The sequence below is a fragment of the Schistocerca gregaria genome, chromosome 8, assembly GCF_023897955.1.
Source record: "Schistocerca gregaria isolate iqSchGreg1 chromosome 8, iqSchGreg1.2, whole genome shotgun sequence".
Classification (NCBI taxonomy): Eukaryota; Metazoa; Arthropoda; class Insecta; order Orthoptera; family Acrididae; genus Schistocerca; species Schistocerca gregaria.
The window spans coordinates 379,467,729-379,493,817 of NC_064927.1; the positions used below are offsets into that span (position 1 = coordinate 379,467,729).

Consider the following 26,089-nt stretch of genomic DNA (forward strand, 5'->3'; position numbering starts at 1 on the left):
ATTCAAAAAAAAAAAAAAAAAAAAAAAAAGAGACATTTTGCTATTCGTGTACCCAGGTTCGTCGTTTAGTACACCATCGCAGGCGCTCCTGTCTGTGATGAAGCGTCAACGGTAACCGCAGCCATGGTCTCCGAGCTCCATGCTGGTGCTAACGTCGTCGAACTGTTCGTAGAGATGCTTGTTGTCTTGCAAACGTCTCCATCTGTTGACTCAGGGATCGAGACGTGGCTGCACGATCCGTTACAGCCATGCGGATAAGATGCCTGTTATCTCGACAGCTAGTGATACGAGGCCATTGGGATCCAGCATGGCATTCCGTATTTCCCTCCTGAATCCACCGATTCCATATTCAGCTAACAGTCGTTGGATCTCGATTAACGCGAGCAGCAATGTGGCGTTAAACCGCAATCGCGACAGGCTACAATCCGACCTTTATAAAAGTCGGAAACGTGGTGGTACGCATTCTCTTCCTTGCACGAGGCATCACAACGACGTTTCACCAGGCAACGCCGGTCAATTGCTGTTTGTGTATGAGAAATATGTTAAAAACTTTCCTCATGTCAGCACGTTGTAGGGGTCGCCACCGGCGCCAACCCAATATGAATGCTCTGAAAATCTAATCATTTGCACTCACAGCATCTTCTCCCTATCTGTTAAATTTCGCGTCTGTAGTACGTCATCTTCGTGGTGTAGCCATTTTAATGGCCAGTAGTGCATGTTCTGCTGAAATGATTCGCTCAGCCTGTGTCGAAGTAGGCGCAGACTCCGCCATGGACCCAGGAAACTTGTTGCACGCGTAATGGCATCGACACGTATGGTGTCCTGTGGTACCGCCATACATGCTGATTTCACATGGTTCCAAAGTTAATCTGTGGTGGTAGGCTTTGTGTCACAGCGCTGTTCAACACATTTCTGACTGGCGACAAACCTGGTGATCTGGCAGGCCAGGGCAAAAGGCTGACATCCTGCGACACCAAGAAGGCACGTGTTGGGGCAGCAACGAGTGGTCGTGCGTTGTATAGCTGAACAATGGCGTCTGGGGTGCTGTGTATAAATGGTATGGTTACGGGTCGCAGGACATGTAGATCACACTGGTTGCAGTTTCCTGGATATGTTCCACCTGTGATTTGTGTTTGTACCCAATAACACCGCACACCATATGGCATCGAGTTGGCGCTGTATGCCTTGTATGAATGCAATCACTGTGATGCCGCTCCTCCTGTCTGATGCAAACCAAAATATGGGCATCATTCTCAAACAAACAAAACCTGGATTAGTTAAAAAAACACTTTGTGATGCCATTCCCATTCCCAGTGAGTCGTTCCACACACCACTGCCGTCTAGCATGTTTCTGCACATTCGTCAAAGGCGGGAGGATATGTGGATGACACGCACGTAACCCATGCCGTAATAATTGGCTCGAACTGTTATCCTCTGATAGTGTACGATGTGTTACAGTGTTCCACAGTTGCGCCAGATCCGTCCTGCAAAGTTATTTGAGTGAGGTGTCGATCTTCTCGGGAGGTGTCGGCCTTCTCGGGGGTGGTGCGACCTAACCCATCTCGTCGTGTTCTATGGCCTTCAATGAACCATTCTGCACACACGTATTGCCGAAACACTTCGTTCATACGAACAGAAATTTTGCCGAATGATGCAGCGCATTCTCTCATGCCAATAATGCTGAGCCGTGCTGTGGCTCGAGGTGGTGCTGCTTGTAGGTTTGCGCCCTCTGATGGGTGCCAGACGGTATCGTTTAGTTGGCATGGTTGCAGTCGTTTGTCTTCTTCTCGTGTTGACTGGTGCCACTCGGTATAGCAAGCGTTGCCTGTCCGCTAGTGGCAGCAGTGGCTGCTATCTTTGGGGCGACGACGTTTTTTTCCGGGTCGTGTGAGTATGCCAAGTTCAGTTAGGGACTTAGGAGGAGCCAGGTCCGCGCAGTGCGAGAACACACTGGGACCGCTGGCGGCGCGCATTGACTGCCGGATGGAGGGGCTGTCGTTACGAGGGTGCACAACCTCGTCGTAAACCGGATTCAGCAAGCCTTAAGCTGAGTGCATATCAGTCCACGGAGAGAAACCTCCACCATTGTGATATCTCGGATTCTCCAGTGACTTGGGTTCGTGTTGCTGCTCGTAGTGTCACGGAGGTGAAGAGCAGCGAGCGGAGTGCTTTCTACTCTGGTGGTAGTGGTTCGTTTCTCGTTACGGGCGCTCTAAACACAGTATTCTGGGGACGTAGTGCACACCTCCGGCGTCTTGTTCCATCGTTGCATTTGGTTTATCGGACGTCAGGTAGCTTCAGCAGGATTATCATTAGGTATTCGTTAGGCTGTCACTAGTCTGAGTTACCATCTTGCGAAGTGAATGCAACTCTTGGCTACCTATCTCATCGCTCGCGAAAGTGTTTGTTGCCAAACCTTCTCAGATGTCGATTCCTGAAGCACTGTCTGTGGCCCCTTGTGTTACAAAGTTTACCATCATCCCATTTCACCCGTTTGATGCTCAGTTGCTTTCTTTTTGTTTTTTATAAAACTTTGGTATTGAATTTGCTGTTTTGCAGCAGGTTTCTAAATTTTTTCATATTGATGCCATTCCTGGTGTGTAAGGCATTCAGCCATGATTTTGGTCATTTGCCTTAAAATTCTAATTTGGTATCTGTAGTATAGCAGTAAGCCTTAAAACCTTATTTACTGCCATTCCTGGCGTCTGATGCCTTCTGCTGTGTTTGTGGTGACTTACCTTTAATATTTCAATACCTGTAAGTTGTAAATTTCAGCGAGTTCTTAAACAATTATCAATTTATTGCCATTCTTGGCGTGTAAGGCCTTCAGCCGTGATTGTGGTCACCTGCCTTGAAATTCTAATTTGGTGTTTTCATTTACACAGTAAGCTTTTAAAATCTTATTTACTGCCATTCCTGGCGCCTGATGCCTTCTGCTGTGTTTGTGGAGACTTGCCTTTAATATTTTAATACCTGTAATTTGTAAGTTGCAGCGAGATTTAAACAATTTTTAATTTATTGCCATTTCTGCCGTGTAAGGCCTTCTGTCCAGATCACAATGGCTTGTGTTTAAAACATTATCTGTATTTAATGATGATTTGCTAAATTGTAGCTCAGTAAAAACACTATTATTTGCACAGTTGTTTATTACTTCATTAACAACGTGCGGTATTTTATTTATTGTTGAGTCTGGAATTACTAGTTTAAAATAATTTGTGTGTAACTGTAAAAGGCAACCAATAGTAACTGATTAAAGCCCCATCCACAATCAAACCGAATTCTGCCTTCCCTTGGCTACCAGGTTTCAATTTTGCCCTCTTTAAAACTCACTGATATGACGGTAGGTTCGCTCATACGTCTGCGAGGCATCCTGCACGTCTGCTCAAATCACGCTGATCTGTTACCTTCGATTTACAGCGAGAAAGAGAGCCGCAGTCACATTTTACCAGTAGGTGGTGCTGAGCCGCGATGTCGTTGTTGACCTCGAACTCACAGGCAGACATAGCTGAAATGCTTATCACTTCTGCTGAACGTACTAATGTACATGTCCTGCGAGTATGAACGTCCATTCTAGGCGTTCTGTGTGTTCTGTTTTTTTTCTGAACTTGAGTGCAGTTTTGTAAAATACTAACGCGAGTTCTTCACAGACGAATGGAAAAACTGGTAGAAGCCGACCTCGGGGAAGATCAGTTTGGATTCCGTAGAAATATCGGAACACATGAGGCAATACTGACCCTACGGCTTATCTTAGAAGCTAGATTAAGGAAAGATAAACCTACGTTTTTAGCATTTGTAGACTTAGAGAAAGCTTTCGACAATGTTGACTGGAATATTCTCTTTCAAATTCTGAAGGTGGCAGAGGTAAAATACAGGGACGAAAGGCTATTTAAAATTTGTACAGAAACCAGATGGCAGTTATAAAGAGTCGAGGGACACGAAAGGGAAGCTGTGGTTGGGAAGGGAGTGAGACAGGATTGAGCAAGCAGCGAAGCAAAAAAAGAAAAATTCGGAGTAGGTATTAAAATCCATGGAGAAGAAAAAAAAATTTGAGGTTCGCCGATGACATTGTAATTCTGCCATAGACAGCAAAGGAGTTAGAAGAGCAGTTGAAAGGAATGGATAGTGTCTTGAAAAGAGGATATAAGATGAACATCAACAAAAGAAAAACGAGGATAATGGAATGTAGTCGAATTAAGTCGGGTGATGCTGAGGGAATTAGATTAGGAAATGAGACACTTAAAGTAGTAAAGGAGTTTTGCTATTTGGAGAGCAAAATAACTGATGATGGTCGAAGTAGAGAGGATATAAAATGTAGACTGGCAATGGCAAGGAAAGCGTTTCTGAAGAAGAGAAATTTGTTAAAATCGAGTGTCGGGAAATGGTTCCTGAAAGTATTTGTATGGAGTGTAGCCATGTATGGAAGTGAAAAGTGGATGATAAATAGTTTAGACAAGAAGAGAATAAAAGCTTTCGGATCGGTTGGTAGGGCATATTCTGAGGCATCAAGGGATCACCAATTTAGTATTGGAGGGCAGCGTGGAGAGAAAAATCGTACAGGGATACCAAGAGATGAATGCACTAAACAGATTCAGAAGGATGTAGGTTGCAGTAGGTACTGGGAGATGAAGAAGCTTGCACAGGATAGAGAAGCATGGAGAGCTGCATCAAACCAGTCTCAGGACTGAAGACCAGAACAAGAACAGAGTGTAGTTTAACAGCTGAGCCAGGTAATTGCATTATTCACCTTGTTACCCTACGAATGTGGCAGTGATATTTACTTTAATTAAATACATCTAATGACTGGCGTATCTGTTTAATGGCTCCACAAATGGGTCTGTGACGCGCTTATGTAAATCTGCATTCTCGCTGTAACCCGCGAAGCACACAAATCTTACATTCGTATACACAATATTTAATACACTCAATTATTTATTCATAATAACCACAAGTAACATATATATGTCTAATTTCAGTGTAAGCATTCGATGAAACTCATACACCTCCCACATTACACCCTCATAACAATTCATATTAGTCTCAGCACAGATTAAAATTAAGTCTATGTACATACATGGCATTTTTTCCCTTAAATTATTACGTGATTCATCTAGTTTCATTATCCAGTTCCACAGTTACTGACTGACTCAGCAAATAGTATTATTTTACTCTGTGACGTTATATGTAGAGTGTAAATGAATAACGGGCTAAGTGAGAAAAAACATTTTTTAGGTAGAGCCGAGAAACCAAACCAAGTTCCGAACTTCCAGTATGCTGGAGGAGATATCGGCCAGCAACTGCTCTTAATCAGTACAACAAAAACCGGACGAAATTTGCAAATTTTAATTCCTTCATTCACTTGATGACTAGTTACGCACCGAAGCCCATCTTCAAACCATGGTAACATAGAAATGGTATTTCCGAAGATTTGTAAACTATATCAAAATGTACAAAGAACAGTTACAGCGCTGTAACTTTTCGTTGGACATTTTTGACATGGTTTTCACATCTTCTAAAATACTATTTGTGACTAAGTTGCGATGATTTGAAGAAGGATCGCGGCCAGAAACTAGTTGTCGAATGAATTTTTTTAAAAAAAGTAAAATATGCTACTTGGGACTGGTTTTTCGTTGCACTAAATCTAAGTTCTGCTGCCAAAAACCTGCTCTACAATCATATCTAATAGTGCCTACAAGGTCGGAAAGACAGCGTGAGCGGTATGTGGCGGTCCACTGGTGAGTCCAAATTGGGCTAACTGGCATACAGCTTTTCTCATTGCTTGCAGCGTGTGACAGAGATTTTGCCCAAATTGAAAGACATAAGAGGTTGGAAGAACGTCTGAGTGTCAAGTAAGGTCCTTGTAAAACTTCTGCAGAATGCGACTCCTAACAATCTACTTGTGGTTTCTATTCTCCAATCTGAGGACGTATTTTTTTCTTTCTTTTCAAGTGAAAAAAATCGGGCCTGTTGTCGTCAAGATGAGAACAATTTTTAACGAACTTGATGACTGGCGCTCCTACAAGATCTTTATGAAAAGGATTAACACTGACATAATAAAGAACTTTGTTTTAGCATCACAACAGTCTACAAACAACTTGTCAGCTGAAATGAAAAAGGATCTGCAACAAATGCTGCCGCATTTGAAAGTAGCTAACAGAACATTTTCCAAACAGTCCATCAACAAAAATTTCTTTGTGCACAATAAAATTAAAAGAAGGAATAATATTAGTTTAATCACAGGATAGTTCATTGGTAAAATGTTTATTAAAAAAGCTGATAAATGCCTATCTATCTTTTGCCGATACCTCTATCACATTTAGCATGTTCTGCGTTTTTTATAACAAGACTTTTATTTTTATTTATAAAAGGAACTGAACTTAAAAAAATTTCGATAGTTAAGTGACTCTTACTGTAGACAATAAATAAAATGTTGTCAAGGATTTTTCAAAACAAAAAATCTGAATAATTCGGAAAAAGTTTATTGGCACTTAGCCAGTTATAGAGTTCCGTTGTACATATGTCAGTAACAGGAATACATCTCCCATTCTGAGCATATATTTTACTAAATGGATTAGTTTTTTCATATGTAATACCATGTAGCTCTCTTCTACTAACTAAATAACATGATATGTCTGTAATGGGAGTAAATCTTTCAATATGTGTATTTAGAAGTGCTAAAGTAACTTAATTCAGATTTCTATTAGACAAAATAAAAGTGCTACACTGAAGACAATAGGATAATAGTACATGCACTGATTATCTTTCGTGCCAGTGCCAGTGCAGTGCTTCCCTTATGTACTACCAATATTTAGTTATCTTTCATAGTTAACATCCTAAAGCATTAATTCAATGATCATTTACCAACTAACTCCACAAAAGTGACGGCTAAATTCATTTTAAATAAATTAAAAAATTAAATAAATTATGAAATAAATTTTAAAAAATTAAATAAATATTTCATTTTAAACAAATATTTTAAATGACAGGTCAAGTAAAGGGACCATCATATTTATTATGCAGCCATACAATGGTGCCAGCAAGAATTTTGTTCAACCTTATCCATATGCTCTTTTGCACTAAAGTAACGTTTCTGTAATTGCAAGTTACCTTTCTGCTACAGCAACTGAAAACTACTGAATATTTACAACATAATGCACTTGTTTCCAAGGCCATCTTGCGCAGCAATTGTTAAAATATGTTACTACTGGTTGTCTGTCTTGAGCTAACTGCAAGTTAATTAAAAATAATTGCACCAGACGCGTTCCGCTTTTATTTATAAAGCATCTTCCGTGGTTATTCTGCAAATTAGGTAGATACATTTCCACATTTTTGTTTTAGGTTAAAGACATCGGTTTGTTTATACCGGTGATTTGCAAGTTACTTACGGTGTTTCTTTACATACATTGCTCCTTCCCTCCTTACCAGCACCTGTTGACGCCGAAAGAGTTCGATTCACATTTGAATTAGGCAGTTTTCCCAATTCTTCAGTATTCATCGCCCTGAGTTATTTACATTCCAGTTTTGTACACTGTTTATCATTACACTCAGTAACAGTGTTTATGTCTGTTCCCTTCTTTTTCGTTGGCAGTCTGTGAGCCTACATTTGTGTGTGTGTGGGTGGGTGGGGGGGTTAGTAAAACTTTGTGAAAATGTCTTGTATGTTTGTAAGTTAAGTAGAGACGTGAGAGGAATGCAAGTGAGTTGTCAGTTTTGTTTTGTGAGGGTCGGGGGGAGGGGGGGAGTGAGGATGGGCCTAGGCGGTGATTATAGGACAGAATCTGGGAGGAGATAGTAGTGGTAATTGAAGCCTGTAGTTATACAATTGTATTTAATGGTGTAATAGGTAATCAATGAGTTTAAAGATTATGTGGTTTGCCAAGTTGGTCTGATCATTTATGAGTTGTTTCTTTTCTGTTATGATTTTTCGGATGTGGTAGTTTTCTTGTAACGTGAGGAGGTGTCTTTTGTTGTTGTTTATTCTTACGATTTTCATGTCTGTGTATCTGTCCGTAGTTTTATGTTGGTGTTGGGGTAAGTGTTCTGCAAAAGTTGAATGATTTGTCCTATACATCCATGACCTTACATGTTCTTTGTATCTGGTATCAAATGTCCCCCTGGTCTACTTGAAGTTTAGGAGAATGCATCTCTAACCTTCATAAAACTGTCCAAGAACATTTGCAGATCAGATACATAAGTGTACTAATGTACAGCTTAAATATAGTTCTCCAACGCACAAAAAACGAAACAAATAGCTTAAAAGATTTGGCTAAACAACGAAATCAAGTCTCTTTATGCCAAAAACCAAACCATAAATTGGGAGGTATATAAATCAAATTTTAATCTTGGGAGAGTTCTGAATAATGCAGCTGTTTCCTCCGATCTTGTGAGGAAAGTTGAAAATCGTACATATGCAATATAGAAAAAATAAGAAAATTCAGAAAATAAAGATGGCAAATTTAAAACCTAAACAAACACCCAACTCAGACACAAATTACACCCAGTCTATCGAAAAATATCACTTGTGTCCAAGACTGGTCAACATCATTGACACTGTTTTGAATACAGAAAAAATAAAACTGCTCGAAAAGGATCTGAAACACAAGGCAATCACACAAATACATAGAAAACCTCATAGTTACCTCAGAAAGCATTCTCACACTGGAAAACGGAAACGAAACAAGTGAGGTAAACACTGGTCTGATGACAGAGCTAATCGCTAATGAAATCAAAAACATAGTAACACAGATGAAAGAAAACAGACGAAAGCAAACCATTACAGATTCCATAACACTGACGAAACTTAGAAAGAAACTACAGGAACAAAACACCATAATCACAAGGACATGTGAAGGGAACACAGTGCTTCTCATGTCTAAAGAGCAATATGTTAATTATATACAAAGAGTTCATCACAAAAAGAAAAACGGATTCTAAAAGAAGTTGAGAAAAGCTCTGAAAGGCATTGACCACACAATAGAAAACAATGAAAAAAGAAAACTGCTACAAACAATTCACAGTGCACCTTCCCTCCGACGTCTACCAAAACTACACAAGGAAGGTCTCCCCATCAGAACTATTGTGAACTGTAGAGACACTCCCACTTACCCACTGGCAAACTACATGCTGAAAATCGTAGCAGAAAACTGCAAATTACAAGAAGACAGAACTACAATAAACACCTGACTATTGATTCAGTACATAAAAGACATACAAGTTGCAGACACAGCCACCCTGCTGTCATTTTATGTAGAGAATATGTAATCAATATACCAATAACTGAAACGATAAACATTACAGAACAAAATCTTAAGACACACAGTACACTACTACACGAATACATCAAGGAAACAGTCAGGATTCTAGAGATAATAACAGAACAGGACTATTTTCAGTTCAATAATGATCCCTGTTTGCAAAGTAAAGGATTACCAATGGGATCCCCAGCGTCTGGAACCATAGCAAACATGCTTATGAACCATGCAGAACCAATTAAGTTTAACAAAATGATGCCAAATAGGTACAACATCCTATACTGGGTTAGATATATGGATGACATCTTTTGCCTGAGGGATGAACCAAGCAATAAAATTTACCAATTACACACACATAAATTCTGTTCATAGTAAGATACCAGAACTACTGGCAGCCTTGGGAGAGCCAGGCCTAACAAAACCCTACCATCTAGTGAGCAAGATGTATGAGACAGGCGAAATACCCCCAGACTTCAAGAAGAATATAATAATTCCAATCCCAAAGGAAGTAGGTGTTGACAGATGTGAAAATTACCGAACTATCAGTTTAATAAACCATGGCTGCAAAATACTAACACGAACTCCTTACAGACGAATGGGAAAACTGGTAGAAGCCGACCTCGGGGAAGATCAGTTTGGATTTCTTAGCAATGTTGGAACAGGAGGAGGAGGAGGAGGAGATTATTGTTTAACGTCCCGTCGACAGAAATGTTGGAACATGTGAGGCATACGACCTATCTTAGAAAATAGATTAAGGAAATGCAAACCTACGTTTCTAGCATTTGTAGACTTAGAGAAAGCTTTTGACAATGTTGACTGGAATACTCTCTTTCAAATTCTGAAGGTGGCAGGGGTAAAAGACAAGGAGCGAAAGGCTATTTACAATTTGTACATAAACCAGATGGCAGTTATCAGAGTCGAGGGATATGAAGGGAAGCAGTGGTTGGGAAGGGAGTGAGACAGGGCTGTAGCCTACCCCTAATATTATTCAATTTGTGTGTGGAGCAAGCAGTAAAGGAAAAGAAAAATTCGGAGTAGGAACCAAAATCAACGGAGAAGAAATAAAAACTTGGAGGTTCGCCGATAACACTGTAATTCTGTGAGAGACAGCAAAGGACCTGCAAGAGCAGTTGAACGAAATGGACAGTGTCTTGAAAGGAGTATATAAGATGAACATCAACAAAAGCAAAACGAGGATAATGGAATGTAGTCTAATTAAATAGGGCAATGCTGCAGCAATTAGATTAGAAAATGAGAAACTTAAAGTAGTATGTGAGTTTTGCTATTTGGGGAGCAAAATAGCTGACGGTGGAAGAAGCAGAGAGGATATAAAATTTTGACTGGCAATGCCAAGGAAAGTGTTTCTGAAGAAGAGAAATTTGTTAACATCGAGCATAGATTTAAGTGTCGGGAAGTCGTTTCTGAAAGTCTTTGTGTGGAGTGTGGCATGCATATAAGTGAAATGTGGATGATAAATAGTTTAGACAAGAAGAGAATAGAAGCTTTCGAAATGTGGTGCTACAGAAGAATGCTGAAGATTAGATGGGTAGATCATACAACTATTGAGGAGGTACTGAATAGAAGTGGGGAGAAGAGAAATTTGTGCCACAACTTGACTAGAAGAAGGGATCGGTTGGTAGGGCATATTCTGAGGCATCACGGGATCACCAATTTAGTATTTGAGGGCAGCGTGGAGAGAAAAAAATCGTAGAGGGAGAGCAAGAGATGAATACACTAAACAGATTATGAAGAATGTAGGTTGCAGTAGGTACTGGGAGATGAAGAAGCTTGCACAGGATAGAGTAGCGCGGAGACCTGGATCAAACCAGTCCCTGGACTGAAGACCACAACAACAACAATAAGATACATTTCATAACAGAGGAAGAGTAAAATAGACAGTTAAATTCGTTAGACAGCACCATAAGATTAAAAAAAAACCAACACTCATTTGAAATACACCGAAACTCGACAATAACAGACACAGTTATACATGAGACATCACAACAACCCAGTGTTGAAAAACAGGCAGCACCTAGATACATGCTCCACTGACTAAACATAGTACCATTAGATACAGGCAATTGCAAGAAAGAAATGAATACCATAAATAGTCGCAAGTAATGGTTACAGAGAGAACTTAGTAACAAAGCTGAATGAGGAAATGAAGAAACAGAAAAGAACAAACACTCAGCTGTCATCAACACAAGGACAAAAACACACAAACAAATACACAAAACATAAGAATAGGAACAACACAAAGTGTGAAAGAAACAGAAAATAAAATATGGTACGTGCTGACATACAATAAGAAATACACATACAGAATATCCAATATTTACAAAAATGACAAGACAAAAATAACCCATCATAACAACAACTCAATGCAGAAATACTTCCCAAGAACAAGATGAAAAATTGATCTATATCAGAAATCAGGGATATACCAACTGAAATGCAATATATGTGATGAAAGAAACATAGGTCATACCAAGAGGGCGTTTGACAGCAGAAACAAAGAACAAGTAAGACCATGGAATTATAGGACAAATCATTCAACTTTTGCAGAACACTTACACCAACACCAACATAAAATTACAGCCAGAGACACAGACATTGAAATCATAAGGATAAACAACAAAAAACATTCTTCACCTTACAAGTGAACTACCAAATCCAAAAATCTATAACAGAAATGAACAACTCATAAATGATGAGACCAACTTTGCAAGCCACACACCCTTTAAAGTGATTGACGACTTAACCACATATACACATATAACCACAGGCTCCATTTACCACTACCACCTCCTTCCAGACTGCCCTCTAATCTCCGTCTAGGCCCATCCCTGTTCTCCCCACCCCCTACACATGCCCCCCCCCCCCCCCGCCAAAAAAAAATTATCAACCCACCCTCGTTCCTCTCACGTCTCTACCTGACAACACAGAATTTCACAGAGTTTCACTAAGTTACACACAGACAAAAAATAGGCTCATAGGTTGGCAACACTCACAACATGAACAAAAACAGACGAATAGACATAAACACTGTTACTTTGTGGAGTGAGAAACAGTTTAAAAAATTTAAATCTGAATAATGCAGTGCAAGAAAAACTGCAACATGGCAAAAACCGCCAAGTGCAAACGTGAATCGAAGTCTTTCGACTTTTACCCCTGCTGATATGGAGGGAATAATATCTAAAGAAACACTGTAAGTAACTTGCACACCAACTTTATAAAAAAAACGCTGTTTTTAACGTAAAACAATCATATAGAAATGTATGAGTCTGACTTGCGGAATAACAACAAAAAATGCTTTATAAATAAATGCAAAACGCACGTGGTGTAATTATTTTTAAGTAAATTGCAGTCACCTCAAGAAGGATAACCAACAGTAACAGATTTACAACGTTCTTCATTTTAGGTAAAAGTTCAAACTCTTGAAACTTCATTATTTTCATTACACTATAAACAAATAAATGTGCAAAAAATCAGGTCTATTTCACCTCAAGTGAATAAATAAGTTAAACATACTTGTGTAACTATCTCTAAATGAATTTGAACTAAAGAAAAGTTTCTTTTGAGTTCTTTGACTGGTTAATGAGCAATTATCTGTCTCACCCTTAACATAAAGTAAATAGTCTCCACTTGGATCTGAGCAATAATTGTCTGTTATTTCAATCTTTCTGTAAAATATCCACTTCCTTGTAGCAAATACCATGTATCTACGTAATGTAGCAGCCCTGGCACAACCCAGAATCTGTCGCCAATAAACTTGCTTCTCTGAAGTGACCAAAACTGATACAACACATCATGTAAAACCCATAATAGCTTGAAGCTCCATTCAAATCACTAAACATATTAATGCTCCACTAGAAGCCATATGTCTCTGACCCACACTGCATTCAAAGGTTCAACTGAATATTCATTGTCGTTTAAATAAATTACAAAGTTTAGTCATCATATTGTCTAGTACACTCTCTAGAACACAGAGATTCTCTGTTGAATGTTGTTTGGAACTTAATATTTTGAATTTATCTTGGTATTTAAAACCACATCCAGCAGCTTCTGTTCTTAACTGGCCAACAATAATTCTAATTCTCTTAATATTTATCCAACGTTTCAGAAATATTCCCTCAAATAATTTAAAAAATACCTCTGGTTACATATCGCATATTGCATCACATGTAACCAACTTACGTAACTCTAATTCAACATATTTCGCCATCACCTTTCTTAGAAATGTGTTTGACAGGTATAAGTACATTATATTCTGATTGAACTTATCAGATGTATTTTCCACAATAGTAAATTGAATTTTGCACTCAACAATTTCGACATGTTTAGTGTCTCCTGATATCACTTGATCGAAATTGTTAGATAAGGTTTCTATTTCTGCTAACTGGTTCTTGTATACTAGTTCACATGGACTCTCTAATTCACAGATTTCATTTCTAGCCAATGAGGAAACTTGATCTTAATCTTGCTACTTTTCATGGAGGACTTAAATTTATGATTTCTGCGATTTGACTTGGGTGCTTCAATGTGAACTTATTCCTTTTGAAGTAGGTACCCCTAGTTGCACTTAAATCTGGCCAAGGCTTATTGCAGTTGACTTTACGTAAAAGACTGGATTTATGCATCATTTATTGAAAGTTGCCGCTGCTTAAAATTGTGTGTTTTTAAATAATGTCCCTTTCGGCAAATTTCAGCAATATATTGTGTCCAGTGACGTTTCTACAGCCACTGCATCGTATAACGGTCGTCTTCCATCGGTATCCACAGTTTTGTCGCTATTTGTTACAATGTAGCTGATCTTCCAAAAAAAAAAAAAAAAAACAACACGCTTTTTGGTATCTTAAATATGTAACTTTAACAAATATCACGTGGTTTTTTTTGCGAAGATCTCGTCGAACCATGTTCGGAGTGCATTTTCATACGGAAAGTAAGTTCCTTGAAGGTTGTTCGACAGAGAGCGCAAAACGTAAATATCTGAGCACGCTATACCAGGTGAATAAGGTCGTTGCGTAAAGACTTGTCAACCCAACTCCCGTATAGCACTTTTTGGCAGTCTATCGGAATACGGACAGACGTTATCGTGAATAGAATCACTTCATGTAGTCTTCCTGTTCGTTATTCTTGGGCTGTTTCAGTTATTGAGAGTGAATGTCAGGAGCGATGATTACACCTCCGGAAAGCGATTCGTAGTACACCACGCTGTCGCCGTATCAGATGCATAACAAATATCTCTTGTGGATTCGCGCAAGTCTTCTGCGAGGAACTGCTGCTTTGTTTGGGCTCAACCACTTTTTTTCTTTCCCATATGTAGCAAAGACACCATTTCTCGCCACCATTAACGATACAGGTGTTCTTCACGAGCCAGTTGATGACGAACGAGCATAAATGCGCATGTGGCCACCTGCTGATTTTTGTAATTTTGGCTTAGAGCTTGCGGTACCCATAAACCCGATTTTAGAACCTTCCACTGCATGCAAATGCCGCTCGATGGCGGAAAGATCACAGTTCATCACTCCTGCCAGTTTCCGAGCACAATGACGTGTATCATTGTGAATTAATGCATTTAAACAATCTTTATGAAACCTTGAAGGTCTTCCTGCACGTGGAGAGTTACTAATGTCAAAACGACCCTCCTTAAATCGAGAAAACCATTTTTTTGCAGTGCTCTGACCAATTAAATTATCCCGATACACAGTGCAAATATTTTATGCTGCCTCTGCTGCTGTCACCCTTCTATTGAACTCAGGCAAAAGAATATGCGGTAAATGTTCCTATTTCTCGACTTGTCACTCCATTTTCTAGTATCCACAGCTCCACTCACTATCTCTAAATAACAAAATGAGAACTCGTAAACTGAAATAGTGAACTAAAACAGTGAACTAAAATAAAAAAATGACAATCGGTAAATAAACCTACAGCTGTCAGAATACCAACATGGAAAACAAAAACACTACGAACTTACGCACCAGCGTAACACATCGCCGTCATCACTAGGATAGGAATGTAAACGGAGATGACTACTGTTTAACGAGTCATTTACACTATGGTTTCTGTGCGGGTGGGATGGGCACAAAGTTTTTGTTACTGACCACTGTCATCACCGGCCAGTGCCCCACCTTTTCTGCGGTAGATGACAAAGTGAGCGGGCGCAACATTCTTCATCGAAGGCTTCCACCGAACTGGACGTTTGGAGCAGATAACTCTCTGCCCCTGATCAAAGGACATCGGGAAGATAAGACTTCCCTTTGCGCTGCTGCTCCCAAGGGTCATCGTGAGCGCCGAACCAGTGCGGCAACAGGCAGCAAACACGTGCCACTGTCTCACAACGCGTTGTATATGAAATTGTTTCTGACATCATTTTGCTCGAGTTTGTACGACTTTTTCGGTATCAAAGGCTCTCAGCACATTCATATGTACGGATGTGAGTGAGCGAGCCAAAAAAATGGTTCAAATGGCTCTGAGCACTATGGGACTTAACATCTCAGGTCATCAGTCCCCTAGAATTTAGAACTACTTAAACCTAACTAACCTGAGGAGATCACGCACATCCATGCCCGAGGCAGGATTCGAACCTGCGACCGTAGCGGTCGCGCGGTGACAGACTGAAGCGCCTAGAACCGCCCGCCACCAGCGGCCGGCGAGCGAGTCAAATACACGAGTCCAGTTCTCAGTTTTTTGGGCACATCAGATCAGCCAAACATTAGCTGGAAGATGGGAAGACACACAGTTCATAGTTACACAATAGGTTTTGGAACGGACAGCTTCGTTTCACTTATCCAGCACATCTGATATGCGATTTCGAATTCCATCATGTTCATTACACCTTACATTCAGGTGCCTGGTCCGTTGTGGGCAATGCAGATATTTGAACTATCTACGACACGAAATACAAATAAAAAGCTATTGCTTAATTTTAATTATTTAATTAACCGACCTGCTTTGAATCTTTAAGTAGCTTAAACTAATGTCACAGGAAAAAATTTGTGAAAAAATTCAACAATTATAAACAGAAATAAAGTGAGTGCATTAGTAATTTGTTTTCTTAATTTTATATGTTATTAGAAGAATGTAATCTTGAATTTTAAACGTCTTCCACAATGCCACCTTCCTACGCATCGGCTGATGAAGACTATTGAATCGAACAGAGGAGAACAGTAGTTTACTTTGCAACGTGGCTGAAAGGACGGTTCGATTAATAGGAAGCATCCTGAAACATTAAGGCATTAAGGCAGTGCAGGGAAGTGCAGTTGCAGTTGGGGGCTGGGGGAGGAGAGAGCTATTATGAGGAGATACAAGTGGGCGTTGCTTGCAGTACTTGCAAATCCTGCTGAATTGTATTTTTAATGTGATCCAAAACTAATAAAATAGGGACTCCTGAACTACATTTGAACCATATCTTCAGCCAAACATAATGTTGGTCAGAATGACTTTTAACTCCTGATTGATTTCGGCAGACTACCTTGAAACAGATACGTTTAAGATAGTAGTGGGAATTGTTGCCGAATTCTTGTAGCAACCAGTTGTGTGGCTGTATATCTTCCTTTTTTTTAATGTCGGGCACTGCGTGGGTGCCTTTTTTGGTTACGAAATTATATACGTGTGAAACCAATAGTATTTTTAACACTAGCAACACAACATCCAAAAATTTCTAAATACAAACTTCTGAACTTAAGAACGTTCATCGCTCGATAACCCTACTGAGCGAAACATATACACCATTGGCCATTAATTACTACACCTCGAAGATGGCGTGCTACAGACGCGAAATTTAACCGACAGGAAGAAGATGCTGTGATATGCAAATGATCAGCTTTTCAGAGCATTCACACAAGGTTGGCGCCGGTGGAGACACCTACAACGAGCTGACATGAGGAAAGTTTCCAACCGATTTCTCACACACAAACAGCAGTTGACCGACATTGCCTCGTGTAAGGAGGAGAAATGCAAACCATCACGTTTCCGACTTTGATGAAGGTCGATGGCGGTTTATAATATCACGACATAGCTGCTCGCGTTGGTCGAGATCCAATGACTGTTAGCAGTACATGGAATCGTTAGGTTTAGGAGAGTAATACGGAACGCTGTCCTCGTATCACTAACAGTCGAGATGACAGACATCTTATCCGCATGGCTGTAACGGATCGTGCAGCCCTCAGTCAACAGATGGGGACGTTTGCAAGACAACAACCATCTGCACGAACAGTTCAACGACGTTTGCAGCAGCATGGACTATCAGCTCGGAGACCATGGCTACTGTTACCCTTGACGCTGCGTCACAGACAGGAGCGCCTGCGATGGTGTACTCAACGACGAACCTGCATGTACGAAAAGCAGAACGTCATTTTTTTCTGATGAATCTGGATTCTGTTTACAGCATCATGATGGTCGCATCCGTGTTTGGCGACATCGCAGTGAACGCACATTGGAAGCGTGTATTCGTCATCGCCATACTGGTATCTCACCCGGCGTGATGGTATTGCGTGCTATTGGCTACACTCGGTCACCTCTTGTTCACATTGACGACACTTTGAACAGTGGACGTTACATTCCAGATGTGTTACGACCAGTGACTCTACCTTCGTTCGATCCCTGCGAAACCCTACATTTCAGCAGGATAATGTACGACCGCATGTTGCAGATCCTGTACAGGCCTTTCTGGATACTGAAAATGTTCGACTGCTGCCCTGGCCAGCACATTCTCCAGATCTCTCACCAACTGAAAACGTCTGATCAATGGTGGCTGAGCAACTGCCTCGTCACAATATGCCAGTCTCTGCTCTTGATGTACTGTGGTGTCGTGTTGAAGCTGCATGGGCAGCTGTATCTGCTCACGCCATCCAAGCTCTGTTTGAGTCAATGCCCAGGCTTATCAAGGCCGTTAATACGGCCTGAGGTAGTTGTTCTTGGTACTGATTTCTCAGGATATACGCACCCATATTGCTTCAAAATGTAATCACATGTCAGTTCTAGTATAATATATTTGTCCAATGAATACCCGTTTATCATATGCATTTCTTATTGGTGTAGCAATTTTAATGGCCAGTAGTGTACCTCTTTTATTAATGTGCAGATGGTCATTACTGAATGGCCGTCGTTTTCCAGCTGAGTTTCGCCATGAAAGCATATCAGAAACGATCAATAGTTTCAAACTTTCCAGCACGAAAATATGCCCAATACGAACTTCTACTTTGGGAAAGAATACAAAAGGTACTGACTGTCAGAAACAGTATTCATTCTGTTCTGTATTTCAGTACCTGCAACAAAATGAAGTAAGTCACTACACTTACTGACAACAGTCATTCCCCAGCCGCTGATCAGAGCTGGTCGTCCCACGAAGGAGTCATTGACGTCGAGGAGGGAAGGTAACGCCACTGGTTTGATGTACCCTAGAGGACAAAATATTACAAATCACACTTACAATATGTCTTAGATGAGTTCTCGAAATGTAGGAAAAAGTATTTAAGTCATGACGATGACTGAAATACTACTTCATTCTAAAATTCTTGTTACCTTGACAAGATGTACTAAACAGCGAGACTATGAGGTGGCAATACAGTTCGTTAACACAATAATACTAACACCTTATGGTATTTGTGTTACATCGTGACATGTTTCTAGAGGATGACGCTTTGGCACCAATTGTGACATTACCTTTGACCCAGGAAATGCTGAAAAATCTGAACCGACAGACGCTCGAAGGTAGAATCCAATTACCCGACGAAAACCTAATTGCAAAGTTTCTAAACCATTATTATTGTGTTAATTATTGAGAACCATTCTTCAAACTCCACGTACAGCATCCGCGAACGTAAAACTAGACTTCTTACTGCTGTATGAGTCATTTAAACAGTCATTTTAACCAGTCATTCTTCCCACGCTCCATAAGTGAATGTATCACGAAGAAGTCAAAGTACGTGGCACAAAGAGAAGTAGCCTCTGTCATTAATTTCACGTGGTTTGCCGAGGGCAGATGTAGATACCGCACTCTCCTTCTTGTCCTACATTGTCATCAACGTCGGCATCATCAACACCTTCGGTGTAATCATCATCAGCATTTTCATCGTCGTAGTCATTGCCGTCTTCGTCATCGTCGTAGGTACCTTGCTCGTCATCGCGATCATCATTGTCACCGTCGACATCAACATCGACGTCGCTATCGTTATCATTGTCGTCATCATCATCATTGTTTAAAAATTAGGCTAAATACACTGTTTGTGTCATTCAGATGGTCTTTGTGCGTCCCTCGTACTGGTATGTTGATTCTCCTGTCTTTCACTTTGGCTGGCCAACTGATATACGGGTTCAGTGGTCACTCCGTTTACTGTACTCACCTACCATATGTACGACGCTATATAGGTCTAATTCTTATCGGATGTCATCTTTGATTCCCTGAAACGTCCATTAACAAGGATACCTCTCGTTTCCGTGGACTCTAAAGCTGGAATGGTCATTCAGTGGAATATTTTACTTGTTCTTGTGGAATTTGTGTATTTTTCACGTCTGTGGCGGAAGGAGGAGAAAGGATGGTTTTTGGCTTTACGTCTCATCGACGAAAGGCCACTGGAGACAGGCTGCTTGCTGTGCATTGAGGAGGCGCCAGATAGATAACCGACTGCGTCCTTCTCGAAGAAACCGCCCCCGAAACTGCCCTATCTTGGCTACTGCTCCACCTTCCTCGGTAGATAGTAACTTACAGGGGTGTGTCATAGTGATGGAGTGACTTTCGTGCCCCTTTTGGATTGTTCGCGGTCTTTTGTATTACTTTTAAAAATCACCAATGTGTAAGTCAAAATAATCTGTGCTTTGGCTCAATCTACTTATATTTGCCTGATTTCTCCCTAAAACCACAAAGGCTACATAATGAAACTTACAAAAATCGCATCAATATACTTGTAGGAATGGACATTGCGATAACAAAGGATAGCTAACTGTACACCTTGTTCTTCGGAGATGGTCAGGTAGTGGTGGCCATTGAAGAGGATTTCTGCCCTAAGCTAAGTAAATTGTTAGAGCAATGTTATAAGTGGGGACTGAGAGTATATTTTCAAAAGGTAAAATATCCATTCAGTAACGAAAATATAGCAAACATAATAGTAGAAGGCCAGCACATCACCTTTAAAATTTAAATATTTACGTAGTGTCCTGTCGGAAGACGGAACAAGTGATTGGGAAAGCGTTCGGAAAGCAGCAGTCCAGAAGCTGAACTCTGTAAAAGTCTTCTAAGACGAGTTGCAAAGTAAAAAAAGATGCTCTGTAAAAGTACCGTAGAGGCTATAACGATCTATTAATGCGAGGGCTGGGAGCTTACTGGATAAAATTTAAACAAAATAAAAGTTGTAGAAGTGCACTATTTCCGAAGATCTTTTAGAACAGAATTGGAAGGAAAATCAGACTTGGTCGTATTTTCTTTTATTGTCAGCCAAATCGATTTTCGGTCACTTAGTGACCATCCTCAGTGCTGTAATATACAATTAAAATTGCTAGGCACTGATATCAAGCTATAACCACAAGCTTAGAGCGATCACATAAACTCGCTGTGATCGCTGTAAGCTTGTGGTTATAGCTTCATATCAGTGCCTTTTAATTTTCATTATGTGTACAGCACTGAGGATGGTCACTAAGTGACCAAAAATCGTTTTTGCTGACAATAAAACAAAATACGACCAATGCTGATTTTCCTTCCAATTCTGTCCACTATTTGGTCCTGGTGCACAGAACACTCCATGGAGTGGCCAATCGTTTAGAACATCTCGGCAAAATTACGTTCGAAATACGGCTGTTACGGAAGTCACTAAGAGAAATGAAAGTATCAAAAATGGAATAGGAGCACATCTGTTCGCCTGGTATGGCTAAACAATGGGAATGACGGGTGACAGACGGCAAAAGAAAATTTTCAGGTACCATCCTCAGGACAGGAGAAGAAGAGGTAGACAGAAGGTTGCTGGTTAGAAGGGAAAAAAAGAGGCCAAAGAGAAATAGAAGAAGGCGGCGACGAATAGGAAGGTACACTGTCCACTCGCACTAATGTGACCACCTGTCCAAAGCCTAAATAATCAAATTTCGGTTTGCAGACCACTGCGAAGTTTGCAGGAGAGAGTCAACGAGTTACTAAAAGCTACCGTCAGGGATGTAGCGCCGGCGGACTATACAGCCGTCGTCAGCTGTCTACCTCTCTCGTTTGAGGATCCTCGGTGTCTATAACCCGATCGACGTGATGCCACAGCTTCTCGATTTGGTTTCAATCCGAGGAGTTTAGTGGCCAGGTGAGTACGGTAAACTCATCAGTGTGCTCTTCGGACACAAGGCATTGTGCTGCTGGTAGATGCTATCGTGTCTACGAAAAATAAACCGAATCTAGGGGTGGACATAGTTCTCAAGGCAGATACGTACTTCTGTTGACCCGTTGTGCCTCCCGATATGATGTGATCACACACATAATGCGATGAAACTATTCCCCAGCCCATGAGGCTGCCTCTTGGTTGCAGAGTATGTGCTTTCATATGTTTCACGCCGTACACGCCAACGGTCAACTGTCCGATGGGGCACAAAATATGATTCATCTGAAACAGCCACCTGCCGCCAGTTGCAGTACTGGTGTGCAGATTCCAGACTTCATCGCTGGTGAACAGCGGTCAACATGGGTGCATGAACCAGGCGCCTACGGCGATTCCACGTGCTCAGCAGTGCTTGCTGAGCTGCCGTTGAGAATACACTGTTGGTAGCTCCTTGGTTCTTCTGGGCACTGAGTTGCTCAACAGCCAGAGAAATCGCTCCATTTCCGCATTACGACAACGACAGCATTGTTACACACGTCCATTTTACACGCTTTTGTACTAGAAACATCGTCACGATTCTCTATTATTTCAATCTCGTATAGCGCGCGGAAAGAACGAACACCTATATCTTTCCGTACGAGCTCCGACTTCCCTTATTTTATCGTGGTGTACGTTTCTCCCTATGTAAGTCGGTGTCAATAAAATATTTTCGCACTCGGATGAGAAAGTTAGTGAGTGGAATTTCGAATTTCGTGAGAAGATTCCGTCGCAACGAAAAACGCCTTTCTTTTAATGATGTCCAGCCCTAATCCTGTATCATTTCAGTGACACTCTGTCCCATATTTAGCGATAATACAAAACGTGCTACCCTTCTTTGAACTTTTTCGATGTACTCGGTCAGTCCTATCTGGTAAGGATCACACACGGAACAGAAGTATTCTAAAACAGGACGGACAAGCGTAATGCAGCCAGTCTCCTTGGTAGATCTGTCACATTTTCTAAGTGTCCTGTCAATAAAACGCAGCCTGGGAAACGCCAGAAATCACTTACTCGATTACTTTCCATCAATTACTACGAATTGTGACCTCTCTGACAGGAAATCACAAATCCAGTCACATAAATGAGACGATATTCCATAAGTATGCAATTTCACTACAAGCCTCGTTAGTGGTACAGTGTCAAAAGCCTTCCGGAAATCCAGAAATACTGAATCGAACTGAAGTCCCTTGTCAATAGCACTCAACGCTTCATACGAATGAAGAGCCAGTTGTGTTTCAAGAACGATGTTTTCTAAACGCCTGTTGACTGTGTGTCAATAGACCATTTTCTTCGAGGTAATTCATAATTTTTGAACACAATATATGTTCCAGAATACTGCTGCATGTCGACGCTAATGATATGGGCCTGTAATTAAGTGGATTACTCCTACTGCCTTTCTTAAATACGGGTGTGACCTGTGTGACTTTTCAATCTTTGGGTACGGATCTTTCGTCGAGCGTACGGTTTTACATGTTTGTGAAATATGGAGCTAACGCATCAGTGTACTCTGAAAGGAACCTAATTCGTATACAGTCTGGACCAGAAGGCTTACGTTTATTAAGTGATTTAAGTTGCTTCACTACTACGGGGATATTTACTTCTATGTTACTCATGTTGGCAGCTGTTCTTGATTCGAATTCTGGAATATTTACTTCGTTTTCTTTTGTGAAAGCGTTTAGGAAGGCTGTGTTCAGCAAATCTGCTTTGGCAGCACTGTCTTCGATAGTGAATGAATGAATGTTGTGTGACTAGGGGCTCCCGTCGGGCAGACCGTTCGCCCTGTACAAGTCTTTCGATTTGACACCACTTCGGCGACTTGCCCGTCGATGGGGATGAAATGATGATGATTCGGACTACACAACACCCAGTCCCTCAACGGAGAAAATCTCCGACACAGCCGGGAATGGAACCCGGGCCCTTAGGACTGACATTCCGTCGTGCTGACCACTGTTTTTTTTTTTTTTTTTTTTGTATTCTCATTTTGTTCGTAGAATCTGCTCGGTGCGGACGTTGTAAGACGTCCGTTTAAGTTCGTTGTTGATCGATTAACTCAGGTCTCTTTTTTTTAAAAAAAAAAAAAAACAGAGGGCAGCTAACGCTCTGACCGAACACGCTCCACTCAGCTACCGGTGGCAGACGTCTTCTATAGTATCTCCATTGAGATCGCGCAGACCAAGGCATTGATTGTTTCTTGCCGGTAACATACTTCACACACGACCGGAATAATTTATTTAGATTTTCTGCCAGGTTTCGAGACAAAGTTTTGTTATGGAAACTGTTCTGTTATGGAAACTGCATTGACTTTCACCCCAAATTTCGTCCTTGTGTAAAAGATAGCCAATCCTGGGAATTTTCTATTTAAATTTGGCATGTTTGCTTCGTTGTTTCTGCAACTGACACGTTTTGTGTACCAAGGAGGATCCGCTCCGTCGTTTGTTAATTTATTTGGTATAAATCTTTCAATTGCTGCCGATACTATATCTCTGAATTCAAGTCTCATCTGGTCTACACTCATACTATTAATTTGGAAGGAATGGAGATTGTCTCTCAGGAAGGTGTCAAGTGAATTTTTATCTGCTTTTTTGAATAGGTATTTTTTCGTTTATTTTTGGAGGATAGGGGGCTTACAATATTCAATCTCGCTACGGCAACCCCGTGTTCACTAATCCCTGTATATGTTGTGATACTTGTTATTAACTCAGGATTATTTGTTGCTAGGGAAACTAGAAAATCTGAAAAGGGAAATGCGAAGGCTCAATCTACACTCCTGGAAATGGAAAAAAGAACACATTGACACCGGTGTGTCAGACTCACCATACTTGCTCCGGACACTGCGAGAGGGCTGTACAAGCAATGATCACACGCATGGCACAGCGGACATACCAGGAACCGCGGTGTTGACCGTCGAATGGCGCTAGCTGCGCAGCATTTGTGCACCGCCGCCGTCAGTGTCAGCCAGTTTGCCGTGGCATACGGAGCTCCATCGCACTCTTTAACACTGGTAGCATGCCGCGACAGCGTGGACATGAACCGTATGTGCAGTTGACGGTCTTTGAGCGAGGGCGTATAGTGGGCATGCGGGAGGCCCGGTGGACGTACCGCCGAATTGCTCAACACGTGGGGCGTGAGGTCTCCACAGAACATCGATGTTGTCGCCAGTGGTCGGCGGAAGGTGCACGTGCCCGTCGACCTGGGGCCGGACCGCAGCGACGCACGGTTGCACGCCAGGACGGTAGGATCCTACGCAGTGCCGTAGGGGACCGCACCGCCACTTCCCAGCAAATCAGGGATACTGTTGCTCCTGGGGTATCGGCGAGGACCATTCGCAACAGTCTCCATGAAGCTGGGCTACGGTCCCGCACACCGTTAGGCCGTCTTCCGCTCACGCCCCAACATCGTGCAGCCCGCCTCCAGTGGTATGGCGACAGGCGTGAATGGAGGGACGAATGGAGACGTGTCGTCTTCAGCGATGAGAGTCGCTTGTGCCTTGCTGCCAATGATGGTCGTATGCGTGTTTGGCGCTGTGCAGGTGAGCGCCACAATCAGGACTGCATACGACCGAGACACACAGGGCCAACACCCGGCATCATGGTGTGGGGAGCGATCTCCTACACTGGCCGTACACCTCTGGTGATCGTCGAGGGGACACTGAATAGTGCACGGTACATCCAAACCGTCATCGAACCCATCGTTCTACCATTCCTAGACCGGCAAGGGAGCTTGCTGTTCCAACAGGACAATGCACGTCCGCATGTATCCCGTGCCACCCAACGTGCTCTAGAAGGTGTAAGTCAACTACCCTGGCCAGTAAGATCTCCGGATCTGTCCCCCATTGAGCATGTTTGGGACTGGATGAAGCGTCGTCTCACGCGGTCTGCACGTCCAGCACGAACGCTGGTCCAACTGAGGCGCCAGGTGGAAATGGCATGGCAAGCCGTTCCACAGGACTACATCCAGCATCTCCACGATCGTCTCCATGTGAGAATAGCAGCCTGCATTGCTGCGAAAGGTGGATATACACTGTACTAGTGCCGACATTGTGCATGCTCTGTTGCCTGTGTCTATGTGCCTGTGGTTCTGTCAGTGTGATCATGTAATGTATCTGACCCCAGGAATGTGTCAATAAAGTTACCCCTTCCTGGAACAATGAATTCACGGTGTTCTTATTTCAATTTCCAGGAGTGTAGATATAGTAGGGGTCAGTGAAGTGAAGTGGAAGGAAGACAAGGATTTATGGTCAGATAGGTATCGGGTAATATCAACAGCAGCAGAAAAGGGTATAACAGGTGTAGGATTCGTTATGAATAGGAAGGTGGGGCAGAGGGTGTGTTAATGTGAACAGTTCAGTGACCGGGTTGTTCTAATCAGAATCGACAGCAGACCAACACCGACAACGATAGTTCAGGTATACATGCCGACGTCGCAAGCTGAAGATGAACAGATAGAGAAAGTGTATGAGGATATTGAAAGGGTAATGCAGTATGTAAAGGGGGACGAAAATGTAGTAGTCAT

The 26,089-nt window shown here is 41.6% G+C and overlaps 1 protein-coding gene across 3 annotated transcripts in view; it reads right to left on the bottom strand.

Moving 5' to 3' along the window:
• The window catches only part of LOC126284726 (chymotrypsinogen A-like), an 87,158-nt gene that overhangs the window by 15,535 nt on the left and 45,534 nt on the right, over positions 1 to 26,089 (bottom strand). The window contains exon 1 of one of the 3 annotated variants that reach the window (XR_007551534.1): positions 15,380 to 15,430. Coding sequence is in view for 1 of the 3 variants with exons in the window: in XM_049983861.1 (XP_049839818.1) it covers positions 18,551 to 18,649 (99 nt within the window). In the remaining 2 variants the exon portion in view is untranslated. Of the gene's footprint in view, positions 1 to 15,352; positions 15,431 to 18,550; positions 18,650 to 26,089 lie in introns of those variants that run through there. The other 2 variants (XR_007551533.1, XM_049983861.1) reach the window with 2 other exon arrangements.